Here is a 20,160-nt window from a genome sequence, read left to right on the forward strand (position 1 = left end):
AAGATTTTCATATACTTCATCCAAGAAGAATGGAAACATGATGAATCACATCATCTGTTTATTTTCCACCATAGATCACATGATATTTACTCAGCCATATCTTTAAGACGATTATACCACCTTTGCAAATATTTTCTTAATCCATATATAAATCTTTATAATTTATTTTAATGTATTTTAGGGGTTTCAATTTGCATGCTTCAAGCATGTTTTAATCCTTCAAGGACTATTATTATCAAGTACATATAAAGCTCTATATAATTTTTCAAGAATTTGAAGTTTGTGCTTCAAGCAACTTAAATCTTTTAGGAATTTTCATATAGATATCTATATCAAATGAACCATATAAAATAGACAATCATTTAATGTCTATATGCCCGATAAGAGTTATATTCAAGATCCTCATAATTATTCACAATATTAAATGTTATAGCATATGTAAAAATACAGTCGATATTTATTTTATATTGATTCCATCTTTTCTTTGACATGACATAACTTATTGAGATCTCATTATTTTCATCAAAATCATTAGTTTCAGGCACCTAAATTTAGTCTGAAAATTATTTATCAATCATGTCTAAGATCTCTTCTATAGAATATAACATATTTACTCATTTTCATTTTCAATGATTTTTGTCCTTGGAATTGATCAATCTACTACGCTTCAGTTGTGCAATAGATTTATTAACATATACAATTTTATCCTTCAGGGACTTCGATTATAGTAGGAGTTTAGCAACTGATTTACAATAGTTTGCAAAATAACTATCTTTTGAACTTCTAGTTCATACAACCTTGTGAGAGGATCAAAATTTGATAGTAATAATTATTACTACATGCGTCCAGATTGCTTTAACTCATACAAAGATTTTTGTAATTTGATTGAAAATAATTCTCTGGAATTTAACTTATATGCTTCATGCATTTTAAATCCTTCAAGATTTTCATATACTTCATCCAAGAAGAATGGAAACATGATGAATCACATCATCTGTTTATTTTCCACCATAGATCACATGATATTTACTCAGCCATATCTTTAAGACGATTATACCACCTTTGCAAATATTTTCTTAATCCATATATAAATCTTTATAATTTATTTTAATGTATTTTAGGGGTTTCAATTTGCATGCTTCAAGCATGTTTTAATCCTTCAAGGACTATTATTATCAAGTACATATAAAGCTCTATATAATTTTTCAAGAATTTGAAGTTTGTGCTTCAAGCAACTTAAATCTTTTAGGAATTTTCATATAGATATCTATATCAAATGAACCATATAAAATAGACAATCATTTAATGTCTATATGCCCGATAAGAGTTATATTCAAGATCCTCATAATTATTCACAATATTAAATGTTATAGCATATGTAAAAATACAGTCGATATTTATTTTATATTGATTCCATCTTTTCTTTGACATGACATAACTTATTGAGATCTCATTATTTTCATCAAAATCATTAGTTTCAGGCACCTAAATTTAGTCTGAAAATTATTTATCAATCATGTCTAAGATCTCTTCTATAGAATATAACATATTTACTCATTTTCATTTTCAATGATTTTTGTCCTTGGAATTGATCAATCTACTACGCTTCAGTTGTGCAATAGATTTATTAACATATACAATTTTATCCTTCAGGGACTTCGATTATAGTAGGAGTTTAGCAACTGATTTACAATAGTTTGCAAAATAACTATCTTTTGAACTTCTAATTCATACAACCTTGTGAGAGGATCAAAATTTGATAGTAATAATTATTACTACATGCGTCCAGATTGCTTTAACTCATACAAAGATTTTTGTAATTTGATTGAAAATAATTCTCTGGAATTTAACTTATATGCTTCATGCATTTTAAATCCTTCAAGATTTTCATATACTTCATCCAAGAAGAATGGAAACATGATGAATCACATCATCTGTTTATTTTCCACCATAGATCACATGATATTTACTCAGCCATATCTTTAAGACGATTATACCACCTTTGCAAATATTTTCTTAATCCATATATAAATCTTTATAATTTATTTTAATGTATTTTAGGGGTTTCAATTTGCATGCTTCAAGCATGTTTTAATCCTTCAAGGACTATTATTATCAAGTACATATAAAGCTCTATATAATTTTTCAAGAATTTGAAGTTTGTGCTTCAAGCAACTTAAATCTTTTAGGAATTTTCATATAGATATCTATATCAAATGAACCATATAAAATAGACAATCATTTAATGTCTATATGCCCGATAAGAGTTATATTCAAGATCCTCATAATTATTCACAATATTAAATGTTATAGCATATGTAAAAATACAGTCGATATTTATTTTATATTGATTCCATCTTTTCTTTGACATGACATAACTTATTGAGATCTCATTATTTTCATCAAAATCATTAGTTTCAGGCACCTAAATTTAGTCTGAAAATTATTTATCAATCATGTCTAAGATCTCTTCTATAGAATATAACATATTTACTCATTTTCATTTTCAATGATTTTTGTCCTTGGAATTGATCAATCTACTACGCTTCAGTTGTGCAATAGATTTATTAACATATACAATTTTATCCTTCAGGGACTTCGATTATAGTAGGAGTTTAGCAACTGATTTACAATAGTTTGCAAAATAACTATCTTTTGAACTTCTAGTTCATACAACCTTGTGAGAGGATCAAAATTTGATAGTAATAATTATTTTTTAAGTAATTAGCATTTCAGCTGCTTATTCCCCTCCCCCCCCCCCCCCTCTCAATGTAGGGGTCCATAACAATCAAGAACTTAGCATTTTCAGTTGCTTATTCTCTCCCCTAATGTTGGGATCCATAACAATCAACAAATTTAGCGATAGTCAATTCTCTTTATTTAAAATTCTAGATATGAAAATGAAACTTCATACCTGACATATCTATAACTTGCTTTGAGGATCCATATTCAAAAAGAGAAAGAATTTATAATAACTTGTTGGCTTAATGCGAATAATTACTATTGTATACAATAACAATAGCCCTATGCATAAATAGAGAACTTTGTTTTCATAAAAATTATTTTGAGAACACAACCATTAAAATTTATTAGATTCGAAGAAACTTCTGATTCTCTAATAATTATCCATATAAAGATTTAATTTCTTTTCGCATCAATATTGATTCAAAATAGCACAACTGATCGTTATCAAACAATAAAAATATTTTGAATTTGTAAACTTCTAGTTTACAACTATATTCATACAATTATTATTTCTATATGAATATTCATTTCACTTATCCAAATAATAATATTTGCTCTTCAAGAGCTTTTGATGATACTTTTAATACCAAAAGGCCAAAATTTGCTTTCATATGTTTTGATGTACAATAAGTACATAATCAACATATTATATTATTTTTTGCCACTTCTAGTGATAAGATTTATTTTGATTACTTTTGGTTACCACAATTACAAAGATTAGTAATTCAATAACGATCTTATTAATATTCTCCATGATAAGAATATTATTGTTATTATTCACATTCATACCCAATATTATATGTTACTGCATTCAATTCAGGAAATGAAATGAATCTAATTGAATGGGTTTCATTTCATGACATCTTATATATCACGATCATAAATATGTTATTGTTTTTGTTTATGCTCAATATGATCATATACCATTTCATTCACCTCAAGGAATGGAAACAAATCTATGTGAATTAAGATCAATAACAAAAAGACTAAAACTAATTTAAAATTCTCAATCGATATATTAAAACATTTTTTTTTTTGAAAAATGCTATTGCAGGAGCATATTCAAAAATACAAAATATTATTCACGGTTCATAAATTAAATAAGTGGACATTTAATTGTTAAATATCTAGTGAAAGAAAATTATCATTTTAGTGCAAATTCGACTAATTCCTTGATTTTCTTCCTTATTGTGGCTTTAGGACACATGATATTCACATATAAAGATAAATAATTCATACTCAATATATATTAAAAGTCACAAATCCAAGTTCTATGAGATTTGACTTGATAAAATAACAATAGCATACCAATTTGATTTTAGAATTATATTCTATATAATAACCAACCAAATATAAAATTAAAATATATATAATTAAGATCTAAAATATATATAAGACAAAATTGTATATAAAATTACCTTTTAAGCATGAGCAGTCTTAGATATATAACTTTTAACTTTGGTTGTTGCAAACCGTGAGTTATTCTTTTTTTTAACCAATTTCAAACATAAAACACCATAGAAGTTTATTAAAAAATTGTAGAACCAATTTATATAATTTGATTACAGTTTCGTGCTAATAACGTGTTATAAAAATATAAAAAATATAAAAAGAGAAGAGAGAAAGAGATTTATAATATTAGAATCTTAGTTACATGATGAAAAGGATTAAGGAACTACTTATAGGATACAAAATATGGTCTAAAAGTCATAACCTTATGCATTAAAAGATATAATCTTTCATCCTAAAGGACATAACCATTTATTTCAAAGGTCATAACTTTTGGAGAAATAAATAATATCTTTAATAAATTTAATGGATATCCATTACATGGTTTTATAACAAAAATAAATTTATTAGTAATTATTAATTTGTAAATTTAGATAAGCAGATTATTAATTTAGGTTAGACAAATAGATTTATTCATTCTTGTTTGAACAATAACTTAATGTATTTGCCCCATCCTTGATATTTTTGTCAAAAATTTTACATAGGTACTAGTATAAGATACATTATTCATATCTAATCTAATCTAAACTATAAATAATTATTAATAAAGTATACCTTAACAAATGATATTTTTTCAATGTTATCCTCATTTACAGTATATATAAAAAATACTTTCACAAGTAACTATTGATTTTAAGATAAGTGATAATCTGGTCAATTTACCTTTAGTTTTGTTACAATCTAAGAGAATTAATTGCTTCTTTGATAATCGTGTAAAAACATTAAAAGACTTATATTTATATTTTGAGATAGAGGGAGTATAAAATACTAGCTTTGATTTTTTTTTTTTTTTTTAAGATGAATATAATGAAAACATAATTTTTGAATTTTTAAATAATTCTCAAATTGATTTTTTAATAATATATTAGATAAAGAAAATTTTAATTGTCATAAAAGCTTTATGAAATTTATGTATCCATATAAATAACATTATCAATTTATGTGTTAAAAGAAACCTATAAATAATAGGTTTTTTTACCGGTTTATTTTGTATAATTAGATAATTTTTCATAAAAACTTAAAACTTTGTATTTCTTTTTTATGTTTATCTCCGAAAATGCAAATCATCACCTACTGGCATCTAGCCCAATTTTCTTTAATCTTTCTTGTACTTTTTGTTTTTTTAATAATTTTTAGATTTGTGCCTTTTTGATATAAATCTGAATTATTGTTGCTTATACATTGAGATTATTGTTACACATATCCACATATCTTGAAATTTTGGTCTCAGATCTAATTGTTTTGATTAAGTTTATTGATGGAAAGGAAACAAAATTTTAATATAGGAATAAATGAATATTACACATAATTATTTGACTATTTATTAGAATTCATAAATATATCTTCAGAAATAATTTTTACATTTAATTGAATAAAACCAAATTATATTTATATAATTTTTTTCAGTGTTAGACCACAAATGAAACTCAGATATTCAAAATATTTACATGACATAATATTATTGAAAGCCATTATTGATGGATTTATAAGTGATTCAACAAAGATGTTTTAGTATGAAGTGAAAATTCGTAGATGGGCAGGGGTGTGAACTGAAAATGGTAGAATTCATAAAGATACAGAAACCTTTAGATTTTCAAAGGGCGGATTTTGTAGTGTCTGCTGCTTTCCTAGATTGAGCTGTAATTTTACATGATCACCTTCTCAAATTGGACATAATCAAATTTCACATTCAATTACTCAAAAAATATTGGAAATCGGAGTATAAAAGAATATAGAGGCAACTGGTTTACAAAGTAAAAGGTCTCCAATGATATTAAGCTATTGCTCTACAGAATACAAAGTTCATTCACTTACACAACTTTCGTTAAAACCATCATGGGTATATATCATCAAACATGATGATTGTTGCTCAGCTGCATCAGAGAGAATGAACTCAGTTGAATTAATCCATCAACCCATTGTCGATGAAAATAAATCATTTTAGCAAAACAGCATTCAAGGGTTTTGGTTAAAATGACTTCACCAGTTGATTTAGGTATTCGCTTTCTCCAGACTTGCCATATATGTCATATATACAGTCCATAGATATGAAAATGAATTGCTCACCAGTGGCTGCAAAGTGTAAACAATAATATTATAAACAGATTAAAAAAATAAAGAAATTTTGGGAGAGAGAGAGAGAGAGAGGGAGGGGAAGGAAAAAGAGAAGAGAAGGGGAACACATTGCTGAGTCATAAATCGATCCATACCTGTAAATGGACAGGGATGAATTTGAATGTGATAAAATCACATACAGGCCAATACATGACACCATTCATCATTGTAGGCAGTAAATCCCGATTTAATCGGGCAACAATCTCCTGATTATTCTCACCTGTGCTTAACCACAACAGCAACATTTAAAACATGAGTAAGGAGTAGAATCTATTTAAAGGCATCTATGCTTCATGCAGTCTTTTGTGGAACACAACTTCACCTTTGTGTTATAAGGAATAGCAGGAACATGCTACACACAGGATCTTTTGCCTCCAAGTTCCAAGAGTTCCAAATAATCATATTTAAAAATCAAACTTTGAAAAAATTATTATTCTGTTGAAATATAAATTTTCAAACCAAGTCTGATTAAGCTCACAATTGTTTCTGAAAGTTTAGTTTTACTACACATATTGGAGATACTATCAAGTAACTTGTATTGTAGTTCAAACAGGGGAACAGAGTTTTTTGTTTCCCTCTCGGTGTATTAGCAATTTAGGTCCTTTAGACCATCGATTATCTCACAGCCTTGCTAGCTTAGAGTCAAAGATTTCTTTTACTGTTACTATTTATATTATGTTTTAGCTTGAGAACTAGGGGAATGCTCCTTTATTAGCCAAGAATTAAACAGGTCAAGGATTGCTTCTAACACACTGAAGTACTTTTAGTATATCATCAAGTTATCAATCATTTCCAGCATTGACCATAACATCATTTCATTGAAATATTTCAATTCACCCAATTGAATAGTATCCTAGACCTAGGAGTCCATTCAAAATTCAGGAAAAAATCTAAGATTGTCTAAAATAGTTCCAATAATAATAATAATAATAAAAAGACATGCATGATAGGTGAGATTATTTTACTTTGGGCAAAAGAAGCGAAGACAGCAAAATAATGAAAGAAATAAACACTCTCAGGTTGTACCAGTATGCTTATAGAAAATGTGGAAAAGCAAACATCTGGTACTTACCCTGCAGGCGTGCATTCAAAGAGAAGAAAAGAACAGTCATGGCTGGTCCATAAAGAGTCTGCCCCAAGATAATTTTCTTAAATGTTGTGATTAAATCTCGCTTGGGGAATTGTTTTGATACAAAGTTGAACCAAAAATGCAGTGATGGCCCTAAAATCACCATTCCGTATCCTGCCATGCGCAGTGTCCTCACCAAATCATAAGTTTCTGAATCTGGCTTTACAATTGTCTGAAGGAAATTGACGTGAAATCCCCATAAATGACATCAGACAATAGCACGTATACATTTGTTAATGTTTAATATAACTCACAACGCATTAATATAGACGAAAAAACTGGTACAACCACATAAAACTTTTTGAATATAAAGGAAAGCAACAAATTAATACACAATAAACCATGCATAGGAAATAATAAGATATGATGCCATTCGTAATTCATATGTCATATCAAGATGACTCAAAAGCAAAATTTAGCCGACACATTGTAAACAAAAAACAAAAGTGAACTCATGTTATTGCAGCACCTTTCGTATCTTTTTTCTTTATCCCCTTCAAATAAATGGTAAGCAAGTACTATTTTAGATTTTTTCCTGCTTAGAGATGACTAAGATGAGCTTGGTAAATATCATTTCTAAGTTGTAATGTAAATCTAAAAAAGAGAGTGGACTGTGTATAGAACTAAGATAAGTAATCAAGAAGAAGGACAATAGATTATTGGAATAAACAATTTATTACCAATATTACTCTTATGATGAAAACTAAGAATCAATTAACATCATTTCAAGTTTACGCCAATCAACTATTGTGAATGTCAACAAAGAGATTGTGAATAGTGAAGAAGACAAATGACTGTACAAAATCAAAAGGCTTGAGAAAACAATGCCCTGAAGAGAAAAAACTCAAAAGTATTGGAATGAGAATCCAATAGAATGAGTCACATTTGAAGCATTTGAAAAGGATTATCAGTATTGGAATGAAAATCCCATTTGAAGGAAGCCTCACATATCACTTGCAGGAAAACGGAAAAAAAGAATTCCGTTCATATCTATCTTAATTCAAAGGAGAAAATAAGAGAGCTCAATATCAAAATTAATGAGCTTTGTTGAATTCAATAATGATACATAAAAAAATATTGAGTTTTTCCATATCAAACAAAAAACCATATATAATTTTTCCAATTCATCCTTCTCCTCACAAAATTGCAAAATAAGACTCACAGCAGCATTAGGAAATAGATAATTTTTAGAAACGAAAGAACTCCTAAATACCAATATCTAAAACATAGAAAAATTACAAAAAGCATAACATCAAAAGGGCCACATATAATTTTAGAAGTCTAAAAAGAAAAATCAAACGAACTAAAAAAAATCAACCCAATTTGTAAGAACAAAGACTACAAAATACAGGGATCGCATTTGATTATACTCATCTACCAATTTACCTGAGAAGACAAGTCGGCGGCAACATAGATAAGCGATGAAGTGACACTTTTTGTCAAAATGGGCCTTGACTTTACCATAGCCAAGTACCATCCGACGAAAGACGCCGTTACATTCGATGAAGAAGAACCGGAAGATAATGCAGAGGTGAAAAACGAAGGAGATAGGTCATTATACTCTCTAGTTTTCCTAAAAATTTGTGAGAAACGAAAGAAAGCTCTGGACTGTGTAGTTTGGTGTTTGAAAATTGAATGAATTGCCGTCGCCGCCGTTGTAGTTGGGTCTACTCCGGCGATGTCAGTGATCGTGTGGCTGCGTAATAGCCGGTGGATGCTAGATTTCCTCAAGAAAGAGGCGCTCATTTTGGGGTTTCCTGAAGGTTTGGGAATTACGAAGGGTTTTTGGGAGGAGGTTGGGGTTTTAGTTATACGAACGAGAAAGCATGAAAGAAAAAACTGTGGCAACAAACAGCCTATACCAAACACAACAGAAATGAGGGTTTTTGTAATCGCTACATTCTCGAGTATGAATATCTACCTGTACTCGCTTTTGCTTCCTCTAGGTTATTTCTATTGGCATTATTATACTAAATTTCTTCTATCATTATTTAATTTTGAAATATCAAAATGACGTAAAAATCCTTTTCCCCACATGCATATTCATTTTGGGTATGTATTGGAGGGTTAAAATTGGAAAAATAAATAAAATAGATGAAAAAATGGATTTCGTTCATAACACTGACTAGATACAATAATCTCTTATTTGCAATAAGTAAATTCTATAAAATTGTGTGAAATTCAATTTTATAGATTCACACGTCCGTAAATGAAAAATTTATTAAAATAGATAAAACTTTTAAATGAAAACAATTCAAAACTTAAAAGGTAACAAATTGTACCTTTAATATTACCAAATTTAATAAAATTATATATTTCTCTGCACTAAAAATAATAGTTTTTAAAATTTATAATTTATATATGTAAAATACTGATTTGATATATGCTATCTCCGTTTTTAAATATTTGTTACATTTAAAAAATTACTATATCATAAAATATTTGACACATCTATGGTTTCAAAGAGTAATAAAATATTTTTTCATGTTTATTATTTATATATAATCAACATCTTTTGTTTTAGTTCCTTAAAATTTTGGTATTTGAATATATTAAATTACGAATAATATACTCAATTTACTCAATAATTTATTATAATCAAGACAAATTTAATAATTTTCTTAAAAAATATAAAATTTCAAATGTTATAAATATTAAGGAATAGAGGTAATAGCTAATACCATTTTGGAATAATAATTTTGCACTTGTTTTGTGGTTATCACAAATTTCCTCATGGAACTAATGCTTGATGTGTTATCCAAAACATTCAATTATGAAAAAATATTTTTTATATAAAAATAATGTTTGATTTATATCAATTTAATATAATTCAATTTTTAATTAAATAAAAACTCATTATGTTTGAATGGACCTAATTTTTATTTTTTAAATTGGTTTAATTTAATAGATTTTGACTATTTTTGAAAATAAAAAGCTTCCAAACTGATTGAAATTGAAATCAGTAAATTTTGAATCAGTCTCAATTTCGGATTGCCGACATTAGAATCGATAATTTTTTGAACTAAAACGATCTTGTCACCAAATTGGATGCCCTAGTCTTAATTATACTACAACATGCAATATATATATATAGAGAGAGAGAGAGAGAGAGAGAGAGCAGCGCGTAGCAATCAGTCATTGATGCTGCGAATATGTGTAATGAGAAGGTGGGAGCCGGACGCTTTGAAAAGTCACAGGCTCACAGCATCACCACCGAACGAAACTTGAAAATTTTAGTACTTTTCTTTCCAAGAGTTCAGCTCACATCACTTTCGTGACACGCATCTTCTCTAGCCATTGTTTTTCTGCCACGTATATGGAAAAAATTTACACGTCATAATTTATGAATCAAAATTCAAAACACCTTGTCCAACCGTTAACATGCGGCTGTTTTTCCCTTCCCTTCAGGTTCGGTTATTGAAGAAATCAGAACCATCCATCTATAATAATAATTATTAATATTTTTTATTATTTTAATAAAAGTAAAATCAAAATGACATTAGAAGGGAGAGGAAATCATATTCCCAAAAGAAAAAAGCAGTGGCAAATCCCACGTGTGACAAAAACAAGTGTTTTCACTTACCATGTCTAAAGAAGTAATTCGGTCAAAGCTGATCACACATCCCTACTCTAAATAAATAAATAAAGCTTGTTCACAAATTTTTATTTGCGCACTGACATTGATTAAATTCATTAAAGATGTATTATTAATTCATTATGTTATTGCTTTATATGTTATGTAATAAATTTTGATTAAGTTTAATCATTAAGTTAATGTATAGAAGTAAATCTTAGTTTAAGAATTTTTTTTTTTAAAAAGAAAATAATAAACTACTTAAGAATGTTTTGATAAAAATTAAATCTATGGTTAAAACTCTAGGATATAATTTTTTTGCTTTTGCAAATTAAACATGAATAAACATGCAAATAAGGTTTAGTATATGCATTTTTTTTTTCTCTTTTTTGTCTTCTTTTAGTTTTTGTTTCGAGCCACCACAGATCATTAAAGAGTTTTAACGTGCTTTTGTAATTTTTTCTTTATTGACAATTTGAAATACAAAATAGATTATTGATTGCTTATGTTTGGAGATTTTAAATCTTCAAATTCAAGTAAATTTCTTTTATCAATGAGCTCAGTAATGCAAGCTTTTCATCCACTAAGGTTTGGTATTAAAAAAATTTTTTGCGAGTGTCAGGTGAAATAAATTTCCTAAAAATTTCAAGACAATATTACAAAAAGTTTCATTTATTGTCCTATTTCAAGAAAGAAGAATATTTACCTGGAAGATTAATCTCTTTTATTAAGATCATCTCCAAACAAAAAATTTCAATTTTTTATATTTGTATTTTTTGTTGTCATGATAATATAATGATGTACTCAAGCAGTATTTCTTTTATTAATGAATTGCCAAGTTAAAAAAATTGATTAATTTTTAATTTGTTACTTATATAAGTTGAAAAAAAAATATTTAGGGTCTGTTCGACAAAATTACCCGTTAGTTATTTTAGCGGTTAGCTATTTGATAGCTTTTCATGAAACGCTGTTAAAAGTTAAACATTACATGAGTTAACTTTTCAACTTTTCACAAAACACCGCTTAATCTCTAAAAGGTAGTTCAAAGGCTAGGTTACCAAACACTATAAAAAGTAGCATTTATCGTATTTTGACTGGTCAAAATACTAAAAGCTACTCCCTCCATTCTTTTTATATAGGCACAACTAATTTTTCATCAAGATTAAGAAAGTAGTTTGACTAATTTTTTTTTCATTTTTTTTCCTAATTTACCCCTAAGATATTATTTATTTCTCCTCTAATATCAATGCATGTCTTAAATTATGTTTCAATCTTTAATAAAGTTTGAAATACTTTTGTTGGAATGAACGGAATACAAAAAGTTGCTCTAATATATGAAGAGAAATTTATGTTTTGTCCTTTATTTGGAAAAATTGTTAATATGAAAATTTGTGTTCGTTTAACCTTCCAACTGCCTTTCATTATTGAAAATGTACTTTAAATATTGCATAATTTTTAAATTTTCGGCAAAATTCGTAAAAATTCAATTCAATGTGGCCAACTTAAAAATTTTGTGGCATTTTTCTATTTAAACTTCATTTTAATCGGTGCTCATATAACCTATATATAAACACATATTTTTTTTTACAATGGAAATTGATGTAAAAAATGTATTCAACAAAATTTATTCACATTAAATGGTCATTTATATTTTTTTCTGCCACTATCTTGAGAATCCTCATACTAAAAGCTTCGCAAAGGACTAAAATAAATGTAAGATAGACTTTTTACATTGACATAGTTCCCATAGTTACTAAATTAAGTAAAATTTTCTGTATAAAAAGAATATCCAAAATAGAAACTTTTCCTATACAAAAAGAATGAAGTGAGTAATTAAAAAGCTGATGTGGAATGCAGCCTCAGTGAGAAAATGCATGAACATTGCACATAATTATTTGACTATTTAATATTTTTTTGAACAATATTTGACTATTAATTAGACATCATAAATATGTTTTCGGAAATAATTTTTTATATTGAATCGAATAATACAAAAAAATCATTAATCATCAGCTTTAATATAATTTTCGAGAAGCGAATTTCTAAATATTTTCCGAGAAGCGAATTTCTATGCACATCGACTTTCTAACTATGTTTCTTCCTTTCATTGATTTTTCATATTTTAGAATTTCCTCCTCTGTATCTTATTTAACGTTAGTTTCTTTAGTTCTTATTGTAACCAAAAAAAAAAAAATCAATGACGTTCAGTTGTGAAAGGTCGTTCCATTTTTCCTTCAACAAATGCGTAAATATATTAGTAAATGCAAAACTCTATCAAAAATTCAAAACGGCGTGACGTATGAGGATGAAGAGGCTAACATCATTCAAATCAATTCCCACATCGAGATGATGAAAGCAATCTCTATCCTTTATGAACTTGCTTTTAGTCAGCACGGCCCGCCGAGCTCATTAACGAGAGCCTGTAACCCGAGTGGGGGCATGAAAGTGATGGAACATTGATTCAACTCCAAAGGGTTGGGTTCAATGTGGCTAGTCTCTGGCCTGCCCGTTCCAAGCAGTGAGTTGGCTCTTATGGCTTTAGCGAAGGCTCAGACCATATGAGTCCTAAATTGGCGGGTAATGCGTGAGGCTGGCTTCACAGAGCAGCGACAACCGCCTGCTTCCTGCAGTGGAAGGATAACATGTCGGTGCCACTTGGATCCGTTTGGCCTAATGGGCTGGTTTAACTGGACCATCATTTTTTCCCTCGTTTTTTGTATATACAAAGTGGGAAAAGAAATTAAAAACCAATACGCATAAATCCACAATTTGGAGCTAGTAGCAGTAGATTTTTATTTGCCAAATTATCCAGTCAACTTACATATATAGGCATACTATAAAGACTGTAAGGTCATAAATGTTGGGCATCCATTTTTATTTCCTTGCTTTTAATACAGATCCTACATCAAAGGTTGACAGCCTTCATCAAGTACAGATTGTAATCAGGCACATCACCACTTCTACTATATCATGATGAGTAGTTATACACCCATAGTATTACAGTCTTCAAAGGATCAACTCCGACTGAATCGAACTTTCTAGGCTTCAACATCCGAAGTCATAGGGTGCAAGTCCCTTCAGCTCCGGTCCATTAAGCTTGTTGTTTTCAAAACTGAAACAAAGGCCAAGATAGCAAATAACTGAGTATAAACTTCCAAATATGAAAACGAAACGAGCAAATTGTTTCAAACTAATTTCTTTTTTCATGAATGTTTTTTCTCAACGCATTTGTCAAAGACCATATAAATTAAACTTTGGTATAAACAAAATGCATATGTCGCCTATAGGATATTTCATATTTAAAGTTTTTAATCCACTTAAACGATAATTCATATATCTTGGAATATTTCTATTACTTGGGGTTCAACAATCCACTTGCAGTCCTGCACAAATCTACAAGTGAGCAGACCCTCTGTGACAATAATTATTATAGGCAGGGGCGGAACTAGGGATTAGAGTTTGGAGGGTGAACATAGAGTCAAACGATATAATAGGTTCTTTTTTTTCTTTACTAAGACTTTTCTTTTTTTGAATTATGGGGAGGTTACATGGAATACTGCCCTGGTCATAGGGTCTATTCATCAACTGAATTTCAATATTCTAATCATAAAACCTCAGAACATTTAATAATGTTTTTTTTTCTTTTTTCAACATCTAAAGGAATACTTTTCTGAAAAAGCAATTTCAGCCTTAATGCCAGACAAGTTCATAAACCCAAACAGCACTACAAGCTACCTTCCGATCAGGTCAGGTCGGATATCATCTGTTCAATCACAACTATATAGCTTCCATGTCATTCCTTGTACTTATTTCGTGGGAACAATTCATTGTTAAGCTTAAAAAATTGGTGTGAACCTATTGGTAAGTATTCCAGTTCCAGTTCAGCTAAGCAAATAATTGGTACAGAGTACAGAGATCACACAACTACTTAAAAACTTCCATGTGATAATAGTTCGGAACACAAGGGAAAAAAAGATAAGAAACTTTATGCGAGAAAAAAAAAAAAAAAAAAAAAAAAGAAAGAAAAGAATATGTAACAATGAGATAGATGATACCTTTCCATTGGAAAAGTAGCAAAAGGACCATCAACTGGAATTGTTCCACAAAGTTCATTATTAGATACATCGCTGCAACCGAAAAGAATACAGAATATAACTAAATAGGAAAATCAAAAGAAATGAGTAATCAGAAAGCAAATATTAAGTAAAGTTTCATTTCTTAAACTTGCAAAAGTTCTTCTTTTTTCTTTGTTATTGTAAAATGAAATAACAAAAAATAAAAAATGAAAAAGAAAAGAAGACACTTTAGAAAGTTAACAAAATGAAGACTAAAATTGTAGATTTTTTTTTTTTTTCCTTTTTTACTTACAAAACTTTGAGGTCATTGAGGGTGGTGAACTCCCTTGGAATTGATCCACTTAGCTTATTGTTGTTTAGCCGTCTACATCATCAATTCAAACCATATTTCAGAGCTAGAATATTATATAACAAAAATTGTGTAAGTTCAAATAATTTCAGTTGATCAAAGTGAAGGAACTTACAGGAATCTCAATGACTTCAATTTGGCTAAGGACTTGGGTATTTTTCCTTCAAATTTATTCTCATACATATCTATACTAATAAGATTTTTCAACTTACCCAACTCCTTGGGAATTTTGCCTCCTATATCATTTCTATAAAGCTCCCTGCATCCAGTTCAAGAAATTCACAAAACCCGTTATTTGATACAATCATATCAAGTACAAACACACAAGTTCCTAACAAACAAAATCCTTATTACATATTTTGTTCACTCTAGAATTGGGTATAAAATGCAAATTCTTTGAATATGAGGAACCCAAACTTTTACAGGTATTCTAAGTTCAAATAACTTCAATTTCAATTTTCTTAAGCATTATTCTTAATATAACCAAGAACTTTTATTCAGTTATTTAAAATTAGACTTGGAATTGGATTTTCTTAACTTAGACATCAATTTCCATTCTCGTTCCAAGGTACACCAATAAAACCCCTAACCTCTAGTGGGTTTTATTCAGCAAAGAATGACATATTTGAGCTAATTTAAGTGCAATTAGACACAGCATTTTATAAATTACTATCAGTTTTTCTGATAATTTGTCAAAAGAGATAAAAGGGGCATACAAGTACTGCAGATGCTGGAGTTGGCCAAGCTCAGGTCCTAAAGTTCCAGAAACGTTAGAATTCCCCAAGTCCCTGAAATTTTAGAAGCAAAACCCAAAAATTTTAATCATTATACTCATAAGAATTAAGAAATTGAAATAAAAAAAGAAATAAGAAGAAAAAAAAAAAAGGAAAAAACAGAGGTGGAGAGTAACTCACAAACGAATCACATGATTGTTGGAATCACAAGTGACATGGAACCAGGTGCAGGGATTGACCAGAGTTGGGTCCCAGCTCTGCAACACATTGGTTGGATCAGAAAGCCTACTTCTCAAAGCATGCAAAGCATTTCCTGGAACCCCAAAACAAACAAAACCACAACACAACAAAAGAAAATTTCAAAAAGGGGAAACCCAACCACATGATTTCTTGCCTATAAAAGCAAAAAACACCAAAACCAAAAAACTCAAAATCCAAACTTGTTAGAATAAAAACTAGATTTAATGAAACTAATCAAAATTTTGAATCCATAAAGTTAAATCTCCCTTCTTTTTCTGTTTATTAAGCCAAAAGTAAAAGAAATAGTTTTTAGCAAAAAGATTGAAACTTTACCTTCAGAATTGGTGCAGAGAGAGGGAGAGAAGAAGAAGAAGAGAAAGAAAGAGAGAGAGAAGAAGATGAGGGAAACAGAAGCCATTTTTTTAGAGCAAAGTGGAAAGAGCCTATACACTACAAAAGAAGCAAAAACCAAAGAGAAATGTTAGAGAGAGAGAGAGAGAGAGAGAGAGAGAGAGTAAATGGGTCAAGTCAAATTAAGTGTGCATTTGAGTAGAAGAAGGGCCTTTGGAATTCACTGTCCAGTCCTTTTAGAGAGAGAGAGAGAGAGAGAGAGAGAGAGATAGAAGAAGGAGACGAAAGAGAGAGAATGGCGTTAGTCACGCAATGGCTGTGACTTGTGAGTCTTTGGGAGAGAGAGAGTCGTTACCGCGTTACGAGTGGTGGGTCCCAATAGGTAAGACTTGAAAGTTTCAAAGTTCAAAGCTTTTGCTTTTAATGGTTTTTCTTGGGACTACGGAAGTTTTTTGATGGTGGAGTTGTTCAAGTTAAAGATACTGTAACTGTAAGGACATGTTTGTTTGGAAGAACTCACCATGCACCGACTGGCCCCACTCCAATCATTTTATGCCACGTAAGATGGGTTGTGCTGCATTTGTTAACCCACAAAAGGAGAACACTTTCCATTTCGAGCTGAAAATCAACAGTACAATTCATGCTTTTCACTTTTCAATTTTGTTTAGCTTTTAATCTTTAATGTTTGGTTTTCTATTTTTACATATTCAGTTCGGGGTAAAAATTTTGGATTCTTGAATTCAGTTTTCTAGATTTAATTCATTTTAGTCAGAAAAATAATTAATTTAGAAAATATCGTCAAATAGGCTAATTTTTTTCAAATAAAAGAATGATATTGAAAATGTTAGATAAACTGATATTGCAAAGCCTGAGCATCTGTCTGAATGAGAAGGAAACAAAAAATAAAAGGCCAATTTTGTACACGGGAATTGGTTTCCATTGGTTGGATGTAGAAATTTCAATTCCAAAATTTACTTCTGTACAATCCAAATGCTAAAAATCTGAGGGAGACAGCATTTCCTTCTCTCATCCTCCTTTGCAGGGCAAAACTTGCCTTAATCTCTCTATGAAAAGACACATGAATTGAAATGCATCTGACCATATAACCCTCCTCTTCAGTATGTGACAATGAGAAAAAGAAAGAAAGCCAAGAGCCATCACAAAAAAAAATGGTAGCATTTCATCCCATTTAGGATGAAACCATTTTAAATGTTGTTGGAAAAAACAGCTTGTGAATAGTGCTTCATCGTTTAAAAACTTCTATGACCAGAACATGTAAAATCCTAAGTTCAAGACCAATCCCTAATCAGCTTTTTCAACAGTATTCTTCTCAACAGCAACTCAAACAACAATGCTAAACAAATCTTAATAATCATCCCCAGTCAATAATGCAAAATATTCACATATCAATAGTACCATCACACATCATTTTCCTTGGTCTAACTGATCATACATATAAATTTTTGTGGACAAGGCCGCAGTACCAATAATCAAGAAAACTCTTCTTCAAGAAGTAGTTGCAAGAGACATAACAAGCATTTTATAATACATTCAATTTCTTATTTTGCATTTGTTTCATTTTTTAAGGTGCGGGAAACAAGCATACAAATCAGACTTAGGATGCTTTGCTTCTGCATGCTCTCGACACTACACCTCTGTAGTGGTACAAATGAAAGTCTGCATGCACACCTTGCACTGCATTCATGATCCACCAGATGCATCATCAAAGAAGCAGTTGATACCAGCAACGGAGACAACAGATCAACAAAAGATCAAGTCACTACCTTTTGCAAAAGGACTGATCAAATTGTTTTTGTTGCACTAAACTAAAAGATTTCAAAATCAACAAACAGTTTTAACTTCAACTATGAATGTGAATAATGGAAAATAAAAAATAGAACTTTTAACAGCTCATGAGAGGCAAAGCTAAAATAAGTGGTCTGATGTTCATAAACCATGTAAAGAATTAAAATTTGTATTCACAAAGTCCCGTCTAATCTTAGCTTGAATAAATCCCCTTCCCACCAACAGATTTGTAAAACCGGCAAAATTAACACATGCATGGTTCAAAAGGGAATGATGTTAGACATGCACTAGTGCCATCGGCCTTAATTGGCTATGGCTAATTGGTTATTTTAACGCTCAAACATAATTGCTACCACAAATGCATAAAATAGATGTGGATGAGAAGATAATACTTTGCTAAAATTATTCATCATAAATAACACAGTTCAGTATAAACTGCACTTGAGGAACCGATGTCTGCGGTCATTATACCACTTCCTTTTTTTCTCTATTAAGGGTGAAAATCTTAATCCAAATTAGTTTTCGACAGAAAATTAAAAACAGTTAAATGAGTTGGGCAATTTTTGTAAAATTGATGAGTACTTTCCCAGAACTTCATGCTGACATAATCACACTAATGGGAATCTATGGATTATTAGAATCAACACAAGGAGTTGAACTCAAAATACAATAAAGAATCATTTAATTAAGAATCTATGAAATCATTGTAAAATTGACAAATACTTTCCCAGAACTTCATGCTGACATAATCACACTGATAAGGCTCTATGGATTTTTGGAATCAACACAAGGAGTTGAACTCAAAATACAATAAAGAATCATTTAATTAAAAATCTATGAAACCTTTTAACCAGCTTAAAAGAAAGATCCCAGTTAGGGCAAGAAAATTTCAGGCTAAAGCATAAAAACTGAAGAAAATTTTCAATAAAAAATTTCTCATTATAATCCGGCGAAGTAATTGTAATAAGAATCAGAAAACAACCAAAATCAAGCAAAAAAGGGGAATTTTTAATGAAATCTATATAATTAACAGTCAAGAGTATCTAATAGGTATAATTCCAATCGAATTCTATAGAAGCAAAAATTAACAGATCAAAGCATGCAAAGATGCTACCTGGATGCTCATGGCTTTCTTGTTAGTCTCAAGCTGGCTTCCTACACAACAAAAATTAGAAATAAAATTAAAATCAATAAAAAAGCAAAAATTAAAAAAGAAATCGGAATATAACACGTTTCTATAGATTTTTCAGGCCAAAAATTTAGAGAAAACCCTATATCTATGCTGAGAGAGAGAGAGAGAGAGAGAGAGAGAGTACCCTTGGCAGCTTTTTGCTTCTCCATGTTCTTCTCACGTGCCATCTTGGCTTTCTGGCCGTTGCCTCCTCCCATGGCTGATTGATTTGCAGAAATATGAACGCGAGAATGGGAGTCTCTAAAAGATTAGGGATGGAGGCTGATGGCAGAGTAGGAGAAGTATCGGAGGAAGAAGAAAAAGGAATTGAAATTTCTGGAGACAAATATAAATATTAAGT

General features: G+C 29.9%; 2 protein-coding genes, 1 non-coding gene and 1 pseudogene across 4 annotated transcripts; 1 reads left to right on the top strand and 3 right to left on the bottom strand.

The window, feature by feature from the left end:
• Window positions 1-5,921: 5,921 nt before the first annotated feature.
• On the bottom strand, window positions 5,922-9,357 carry LOC105650758 (Peroxisomal membrane 22 kDa (Mpv17/PMP22) family protein). Its single transcript, XM_012237706.4, has 5 exons — window positions 8,885-9,357; window positions 7,442-7,670; window positions 6,465-6,589; window positions 6,239-6,327; window positions 5,922-6,128 (listed from the first exon to the last, which is right to left on the bottom strand). Exons 1-4 carry the CDS (start codon window positions 9,242-9,244, stop codon window positions 6,247-6,249), a joined length of 795 nt encoding a protein of 264 aa, XP_012093096.1. The 5' UTR covers window positions 9,245-9,357; the 3' UTR covers window positions 5,922-6,128; window positions 6,239-6,246.
• A 4,114-nt stretch (window positions 9,358-13,471) lies between these two features.
• LOC149495449 (signal recognition particle RNA) lies at window positions 13,472-13,775 on the top strand. The gene has a single exon (XR_016321514.1).
• A 65-nt stretch (window positions 13,776-13,840) lies between these two features.
• LOC105650756 (leucine-rich repeat protein 2) lies at window positions 13,841-17,213 on the bottom strand. The gene is made up of 7 exons (XM_012237701.4): window positions 16,805-17,213; window positions 16,412-16,544; window positions 16,214-16,285; window positions 15,613-15,756; window positions 15,441-15,512; window positions 15,128-15,199; window positions 13,841-14,184 (listed from the first exon to the last, which is right to left on the bottom strand). Exons 1-7 carry the CDS (start codon window positions 16,887-16,889, stop codon window positions 14,118-14,120), a joined length of 645 nt encoding a protein of 214 aa, XP_012093091.1. The 5' UTR covers window positions 16,890-17,213; the 3' UTR covers window positions 13,841-14,117.
• Window positions 17,214-18,177: 964 nt separating this feature from the next.
• Window positions 18,178-20,160, bottom strand: LOC105650757 (uncharacterized protein At2g23090-like; annotated as a pseudogene). Its single transcript, XR_016321220.1, has 3 exons — window positions 19,945-20,160; window positions 19,743-19,783; window positions 18,178-18,517 (listed from the first exon to the last, which is right to left on the bottom strand). The product of XR_016321220.1 is annotated as an uncharacterized protein At2g23090-like (transcript).

The sequence above is a fragment of the Jatropha curcas genome, chromosome 6 (genome assembly GCF_041381405.1).
Source record: "Jatropha curcas cultivar XTBG-Jc1 chromosome 6, XTBG_Jcur_1.0, whole genome shotgun sequence".
NCBI classification, from domain to species: domain Eukaryota; kingdom Viridiplantae; phylum Streptophyta; class Magnoliopsida; order Malpighiales; family Euphorbiaceae; genus Jatropha; species Jatropha curcas.